The following is a 9,238-nucleotide window of genomic DNA, read 5'->3' as shown; positions in this document are numbered from 1 at the left end:
GCTATAGGGTTTTGTGGATATTTCTAGATCCATGCTTTTTGCAAAATAGGAAGTGCCTAGAATGAATGACCATAATGTCTGAAGGCCCAAATAGGGGGAAAAGGGATCCACTAGAGTTTATGGACAAAATCAAGTGTCAGTTTCAGTCTCTATGGAAGGAAGGGGCATCCAACATGATCAATACAACCAAGATGTGGGAGGGAATAGAGTGAGTAAGGGCTTTTCTTATATTCATTTATTTATCTCAAACAATTCAGGTTGTGAGTCTAGAGGTTCCCAAAATACAGAGCAATCCTGTAAAGAGGGTTTGAGGCAACTAGGTGGAGCAAGGGATTCTTTACTCTAGAGAATCTCGGTGGCATCCTAGGATGAGAAACAGAAAGTCTAGTTTGGTCCCAAGTTCTGAAAAGGTTGGGAATGATTGTCTTTGGTGTTGCTCTAAAAATTCAAATAGTGTTGGCATTGCACACTCTAATGGTAGTTAAAGGTGATTGAAGGTGTTATCATTGATGGCAACCTTGCAATCTTATGGCACTGACAAGCACCGACACTGGCAGACTCTACACCATTAAATAGTTCACCGACAGCGACAATAATGTTTACCGGCATCCTAGCCGACATGATTTTGATTATTGTATTTTGTTTTTAATTGTAGTATCTTTTTGTAAGCCAAGATGGAAAGTTGTAATAAGACTCATATATAAGTATGAGATCTTGTAGATTATTTGGTGAGAGGATATATGATATGATGGATATGTAGAGCAAATATCAAGGCAAATTTTGTAGAAAGGTTTATGGTTATTATATGAGCTTAAACCAGTACTAAACCTAGCATAGCAGATGCTTTTTGTAGCAGTACATTATATTAGATTTTTTTAATCCATTTTTTAAGTCAATGAGACTTCCTTTTGTAATTGAGTTGTGAGCTCTAGGTAGTTGGCCTTCCTGCATGTGCAAGCCCCTCTTGTAAGTAATATCCATTCATTGGCCAGTGAGTGAATATTGTGGGTCACAAATCCCACCAAGGTTTTTCCCACATCGGGTTTCCTCATTAAACATCTTGTGTTATGGTGTTCTCTCTATGTTGTCTTTATTGTTCTTATTTATTGCATTAATTCTTATTTACCGGTATACTATTTTGGAATGCAAAATACTTAATAAGGTCAAATATTTTGTAAACCGGTTAGATATTGATTCACCCCCTACCCCTCTCAGTATCTTTGGGACTATCATCAATCCTAAGAAATCGATTTGAGGTCGGTGATTTTTATGGCATAGGTAGTATGTAGTCCTTGAAGCAGGTTAAGGTGAAGAAGGAAGGAGAAAGGCATTCCCTAAAATAGGTAGAAGCAAGTGAACCTTAGTTTGAGAGATGTTATGCTAGTAAGTCTTCTATATGTGGAGTTTCAAAGGGGATGAATAATGTTATTCAAGAACAGTGCGGTGTAAAAACCCTTGGGAAAGAACAAAAGGATAGTAATGGGAAGGGGTCCTTTGGGTTCGATGAGGAGAGGTGGTCCAAATTGGGTGGAATTGATAGAGGGGAGATGAGTAATCCAACATATGAGTATAGGCCAACTGTTTGTTTGGAAGGAGACTCGAGACATGAACTAGCCAAAAATGAAAAAAAAATTTTAGAGACAAGTCTAATTAGGAGATTTAAGGGCTTGTGGCCAAGCCTGGGTGAACTACACAAGTGGATATCAGAAGTTTGGAGACCCATTTTGGACGAGGAAGTCCAGATTCTTCCTAAAGCTTGTGGTTACTTTGTAGTGGTTTTTGATAGCGTGTAAGATAGAAAAAAGATCTTGTGTGAACCTAATTTGAGCCGGAAGACAAGTATATATTTTTGTTGAAATCTTGGCACCTAACTTTCAAACCATCTTTAAAATCCTTTGATAAGATGCCAATATGGGTAAGACTCCCTAGCTTACCATTGTAATTCTGGATTGAATCTTGTTTTGTAGCTATTGGAAATACTTTGGGTAATCTCTTGCTAATAGATGAAGATTCTAGTTGTTTCTATCATACTACTATGCTCACATTCTTTTGAAGATGGATGCAAAGAATGACCTTCCTGCATAAATTTGTTTGAAATCTACAAATGAGGTTTGGATGCAACCTCTGGAGTATGAAGATATTTTATTTAGGTGTAGATGATGCTTCCAAATAGGTCATATAGCAGCCCAATGCAACAAAAGGAATAGCTAAAAACTAGCTTCATGGTGGAAGGAGGGGGATTCTGACCTTTGTTCGGTAAAAAATAATGCTCCAAGGCTTCAGAGATAGATTTTGGTGAGAGACATAGAAAAAGATAGCATGAAAAGAATTTGGAAAATGCCTTAAAAGGGAAAAATAAGAGGGGAAGAAAATAGGGCAACTGATGTTGACAACTCAATGGGATCGAATGAATCCAAGAGAGACAACTTCAGATCCTTGGATTTGGGGATCTCTCCCATTTCAAGAACAAGGGCTTCAAGGAGGGTTGTAAGTACAAAGGCAGGGGATGAAGACATAGTTTCCCCTCATATCCTTGAGGCAGAGCAGTATTGATGTGACTCTACAACAATGCAACAAAAAGATGTTGCAAAGATTAAAGAAGGTTGGGAAATTGTGGAAAGGAAGAAAAACAAGAGGTCCAAGAGAGATGGATCCATGAACATGATCTTTTTCTATCACACCAAAGATGGAGTAAACAAAAATAGGGATGATTATTGTAGAGAATAGGGGGTGTTAATTGCTATATTAAATGTTTGTTTTTTAAATCAGATCATCTTGGGTTGGGACATTCTGAATGGAAAATCCACTAATTAGTGGGAGATGTGGCAATACAGTTAGGAGGGACAATCTGTAATATTTTTTTGCATTCACATATGGAACCTCTGCAACTATATGTACCTCAATTTATATCAATAAAGGGGACTTCCCTATCCAATAGTTTAATTATAAAAAACAAAAAGATAATTAAAGGTATAAGATCATTACCCCCAATAAGAATCAAATGAAAGATATAAATGATACAAATGGGTGAATGATCGTTTGATTTGTTCTATATCATTTCCTAGGGATTATTACACAAAGAGGTTACAGGAAATCAAGAGGTAAGGGTTGTATTGGAAAAATATTTCATATAGTTGGAAACTTTTTTCTTCTATTGAAGTAGGTGGCTTCCACAAAGAACCTTATAAGCTAGACAACAACCCAAGTAACAAGATAGTTCTATTATAAATTTTTAGAAAAAAATTTATAGTTCCAAAAGATAATTAATGGCAAGCATAATTTTTGACAAGTTCTTTGCAAAATATTTAATTATATTCTAAATTCTCATAAATAAAATAATTGTCTTCTTCACTCATCTTAAATATTCAAGGGATTTCCATATTTAACAATACCTTAAAGGATTATTTTACATCATAATAAGCAAAGTCCCTTGTATGTAAATTTCTCATTCTTTTAAATAGCACTAAATTGAATTATAAATGTCACATATTAATTGCTCATTCAACACATGTATAATTTGGATTGATATTTGACTATTAGAATGAATACATCAAATTTCTTTAAACACTAGGATATACCATCAAATTATTCTAAACATATGTATAGTTAACTTAAGGCAAGAAAATAATGAGAATTGGATTAAACCACATTTTTGGTTTTTACTATGAAAAAGGGGAAATGTGTGCAATAATAGGGTTTCTTCCATGATTGGAATTTTTTTTTTTCTAGTAAATGGTGTAAGGATAAGTGTCATATATAGGAATATGAGGTAGATTCATAAAGGTTTGTATATACAAAGATAGAATATGATCCATTGCATAATGATATGTGTATATATAGATGAATAAAAGATCAAGAAAATGAGACTAACATCACATAAAATTATTCTTATATATAATTATATATTTGTATCAAATACTATCCTCAAAATAGATATAGAATTAAATAATAAATAATATGAATATATAAATTTCACCATTATATATTATCTTGGTAAAAGCACAAAACTGTGTCACCAAGTGAATTTAGGGAATTCTAACTAAAAATTAATTTTAGTCAAACATATGATCTGATTCATTATAGCTAAGTTATATATGGACCACAACTTTTCAAATTGAAAGTGTCTACTAAATGTATATTTTATACTACTTTTGGTGTAATTACAAAAAAAAATCGACGTTTCAACTCCTACTCTTATGAATAATATATTTTTGTAATGTAAAAATATCTTTTTATAGATTTATAAGTGAATTTTTAAAAATATATATCTTTTAATATTTTAATTAATTTTTTATTTTTTATATTTTATATTTTATTTTTATGGAAACTAGATGATATAATTCTTTTCTAATTTGGATAAATAATTAAGAAAAAAGGTGGTGGAAATTAGAAAGAGTTATATTTCATATATATTTATAAAAAATAGTAAAAAATATATCCATTTCAACATTTAACTAAATTATGATGTTTACATTTTTTTTTAAATTACAAACATAAAATAGACATAAGAATATAAATTTTATTAGTTTAATTGTCAATACAAAATAAGATTTTTCTTAGATTGCTTTTTCCATTTCTACTTTATGAAGACTTTTTTTTAATCAGAATCCTACTTTAAATAGGATATGACTTCTAGAATTGTCCTCATCCCATTTCATTGATTTTGCATTCTAGTTAAATTTTCCTCCCATCATTATCTAAAGCTAACAGTCAGTCTGAATACTGATATAATACATCCAACGCAAAATTCCCAAAAGTTTGTGAGGTATAGATATATAGTAGAAAGCCAGCTCAGATTTTGTATTCAAGTCACATTTGCATTGGAGGTGAAAAACAAGTGGAATCCGACCTTTCATGTCTTTCTCTTTTGATTAAAAACTTCTGTATACGACAGGAGAGATAGAATAACTTTGAATAGCAGATGGGTGGGTTCCACTCCCAACTACAAAGGCTTTAAAAATAGACACAATCTAAGTCTCTTCCTCTCACAAGTTTCAATTTAGATTTTCAGCACACGCAGGAATTTAATGGCGGACGATGGTAACCAGACTGTAAAACGAGTTTGTGTGACTGGAGCAGCGGGATACATTGGATCATGGTTAATTAAAAATCTGCTAGAAAGGGGCTACACCGTCAACGCCACCCTTAGAAACCCAGGTACATGGTTTTTAAGCCCAGAATATAAAATACAAACAATATGTTAAGAGTTATATGCTTAAGCATTCCAGTTGTATATGGGTTGGTGACATGCAGGAGACGAGAAAAAATCTGGGCCTTTGCTGGAACTGCCGGGGGCAGAGGAAAAGCTTAAGCTCTTTAAGGCTGATTTATGTTTAGAAGGCAGCTTTGATTCTGCAGTGGAGGGTTGTCATGGAGTTTTTCATGTGGCAGGTCCCATGGATTTTACAAAACCTAATCTGGTAAGCAGAGGAAATGACTCTTCGCCACTTTATTCATAATAACACTTGAATCTGTTTCTAATATTATCTAAAAAAAAGTTATCCATCAGAACATTTAAATCTTTTTCTAATATTTTCTGAAATGGATGTTATTTTAAGGACGATTTTGTGGTACCTGCTGTAAATGGGGTGCACAATGTTATGAGAGCCTGCGTAAGAGCTAAATCTGTTAGGCGTGTAATTTTCACTTCATCAGTTTTAGCTGCTTCTCCGATGAATGACAAGGGAGAACTCACCCACACATGCCTTGATGAAAGTTGCTGGAGTCCCCTAAATTTCCTTAAATCTCAGACAAATAAGGTAGCTTGGTATATGATAGCTAAGACATTAGCAGAACAAGACGCCCTTAAATATGGGCTCAATAATGGCATTGAGGTGGTGAGCATCCTACCGGGTATGGTGATTGGGCCTTGGCTTACAACTACGAGTGCTTTAACATCTGCTCAAACAATATTAGCTCTCATTGGAGGTATAAATATTTTGTGTGTTCAATTGTGATTTTGGTATGATATATTCATGATTCTCTGTAGTTCTAATGTGACTTCATTTAATAGGAAATGATGAATTTTATGATGTTATGAAGTTTGACGAATTCGTATTGGGATCTATACCAATCGTTCATATTGAAGATACTTGCAATGCCCACATATTCCTGATGGAACATTCCAATGCTCAAAATCGCTATGTTTGTGCATCTGATTCCTTGAGTCTCAAGTCTCTCAAGGATTTCCTTGCTAAACAATATGTACAATTTAAGAATTCTCTCAAGTAAGTAAATGATTTTCATTTTAATACATAATCTTCAAATTTTAAGGATCATTTTTTAAAATTTTTTTTGGTACAGGTTGGATGAAGATGAAGACGATGGAATTGAGAGATACCTGCCTGTTTCTTCAAAGAAATTGTTGGATATGGGATTCTCTTATCAGTATCATTTACCAGAAGCTTTTGAAGAGACCATGGACTATGTTATAAAGAATGGACTGTTGAATGTTATAGTGAAAAATTAAAATATTTGAAATAGGACAAAAAAAAGAGCATGAATAGATAAATTATATCACAGTTTGTTGATTTCTGCTTTATCTATAAGGGTATATTTCGTATAATAATTTAGAAGAATCTAAATGACTAATCAGTGTCCTTAAAGTGAAAAACATAAGAAAAGATGGACATTTACATATGCTGGAATGTTCCAACTTCCACATGCTAGAATATTAGATAAATAAATATTATCTCTAACATTTACTTTTTCTAGATACATTCTATAAATAAACAATATTTCTTACAATTTGTAATCATTAAGCTATAATTTCTAATAGTTGATAATTTTTTAGTTGCTTTCAGATTGATTAATGATATGTTGCTTTCAAATGGAGTATTGTTTTCTGTAATGTAAAAAAATGTTGGATAGACTACAATCATTTTATGAATTCCATTTTGTTTTAGTTCACATGTTTACTTTTGTCTATTAAAACAAAAATAATTTATTTTAGACTATGAACAGTTATATGAAAGATAACAAATTTTCTCTCTAATGAATAATTTTGTAAGTCATTTATAAATTTAAAAAAGAAAAAACTACAAAAAGATTTAAAATAAATTATTGCCATGAAGCTAGAATAGATATCTTAAATACATCTATCTAAAAAAGTGCCACCTAAGATGCATTTTGCAAAAAGAGACTAAAATTAAAAAAACAGGAAAATCCAAAAAGAACAACTAGGAAACTGCCCAAAACTACACCAATTTTATGTTAGAATAATTTTAGTTACTAATTATGTAAAACAAAAAAATCTTCATTCAACTTTTGCTCATTAAATTTGGAACTACAATAGATGATAAATAAATAAATCTAAAACTAACAGATCAAAATATTTTATTTTTTTTATTTTTTGATAAAAGTGGATGAACCACTGAAATTATATTAAATCTTTATATTTTTTTTTACATGGTGTCTGGTTCAACGATCACTGAAGGGAAAGAACCAGTAAGAAAACCCTTCAGTATTGCTCAAATAACAAAAGCCTATTTACCCATTACAAAAGCCCATAGGCAACAGAGATACAACCCCTGATTACAATATCAATCGCATTAGATATAAAGGAAGCTTGGAATTAGTGAAGAAGATGGCACCCCAAAATGAGACCACCATGTAAAATATTTATGTTCTACTCAAAACTATTTTAAAAATTAATTAACCTTTAAATTCAAACTTAAGTAAAAATATAAGAATTTTAGGTAGTACATTTACACCATTACGCTCCACCCCTTGTTCCATTATATAATACCTCTAAAATATTAGTAAAAAAGATTTTTAAAAATTAACATATTAGACTTTCCATATCAAATATATTCTATTTTAATATAAATAAATAATATTCAATGAACGTTTCTAGAAAGCAATGTAGTGGTGCTTATATAAACTAATCTTCGGGTGTGTATTGGTTCAATATGTACAAAATGTTCAAAGTAAATTTTCTTTTCTTTTAATTGATTTTTTTTTTAATTAAGGTTTTCATATTTAAGAAGGTAGATGTGAGGCTTGATTTCTTCTCAACGTGACAATACCAAGACAGCAACATATTAAAATAATGGTGATGTAGCATAATTTTTTCATACCATTTTAAAACTTTTTCTTTTCTTGCATTGACCCACATTTCAAACGTAAGGCATTTATGGGATTAATTTTCTCACCAACATGAAGCTATTTTTATAGTTTAAAACTACATTTAGAGGACTAAATATTGCAAATACTATTTTTTATATATATAGAATGCCTGTGATTTGACAGTTATTTGATATTGATTAATTGATTTGAAAATCACAACACAATTATTTTTTTAACTTCTAATTTAATTAATAAATATCAAATCACAGCCATTATGGGCTGGATAGCCATTTTAGTACTAAACAATGCCTTTCATTAAAACCAATCTGCCCAAAAAGGAGGAGCGTTCCCCGAGGGAGGTGACTCTGGTGGCCACAGCCATGCCCATATCTCCCAACTGCAGTCATAAATTCTAATGTGATTTTGGTGCATCGCATCTCAGGATGTTAGGGGAAGAGCACCACTAGTCGTCATAGCTAATTTCGTGCATTCATAGATTTTAAAGGGTATATCAGATTTTGATTTTTGTTTAGTTATCTTTTTATGCGACTTAATTGCTTATAGCTATTGATCTAGCTTTTGGATAGTAACATGCACGCTGTAAAATCAGTTATGCCCATATCTCCCAACTGTAACTTAATAAATTCTAAGATGAATTTGGTACATCGCACCCCAAGATGTTAATGCTGCTCAGCTTTTAAGATCTCTCTTTCTTCCTAATCCAATGCTTTTTCTTTTGATAAAAACTGTCTGTTTACGGCAGGAAAGATGGAATCATTCGGTAATAACTTCGAATGATAAATGAGTGGGCCATGTTAATCTATTCGACTCTCAACTACCAGCAACTAATTTTTTCAACAATCATCGTTATAAGGACGGTAGGGAAGATAGAATTTGGTGGTAAATGAGAGTGAAATGTTTATGGATTCGACTCTCAACTACCATTATTTTCAACAACCAGTCATATAATTAGACACAATTTGAGCCTCTCCCTCTCACATGATTCCTTTTTTATTTTCTTTAAAGTAGGAATTTGATTAACCAGACTGCCTAAAACGTGTGTGTGACTAGCTATCCAGCCATAGGAATGGACCATGACCATTCCAATGCCATATACAGGCCAGTGCTTCACTAATAAATCTTCACCAAATCTTCAGACCAATAATGTAGC

The 9,238-nt window shown here is 32.1% G+C and overlaps 1 protein-coding gene across 2 annotated transcripts; it reads left to right on the top strand.

Moving 5' to 3' along the window:
* Positions 1-4,967: 4,967 nt before the first annotated feature.
* LOC131072083 (putative anthocyanidin reductase) lies at positions 4,968-6,530 on the top strand. Of its 2 annotated transcripts, none has more exons than XM_058008125.2 (5): positions 4,968-5,157; positions 5,254-5,420; positions 5,559-5,928; positions 6,014-6,144; positions 6,304-6,530. In XM_058008125.2, exons 1-5 carry the CDS (start codon positions 5,028-5,030, stop codon positions 6,310-6,312), a joined length of 807 nt encoding a protein of 268 aa, XP_057864108.2. In that variant the 5' UTR covers positions 4,968-5,027; the 3' UTR covers positions 6,313-6,530. The 2 variants fall into 2 exon arrangements, with proteins under 2 accessions (XP_057864108.2, XP_057864107.2); XM_058008124.2 differs by having other exon boundaries at positions 6,014-6,227.
* The last annotated feature ends 2,708 nt before the right edge of the window (positions 6,531-9,238 follow it).

Source organism: Cryptomeria japonica, chromosome 3 (genome assembly GCF_030272615.1).
Source record: "Cryptomeria japonica chromosome 3, Sugi_1.0, whole genome shotgun sequence".
Lineage (NCBI taxonomy): Eukaryota > Viridiplantae > Streptophyta > Pinopsida > Cupressales > Cupressaceae > Cryptomeria > Cryptomeria japonica.
Note: the sequence above shows the minus strand (reverse complement) of the source record. Positions and strands in the feature narration are given on the sequence as shown.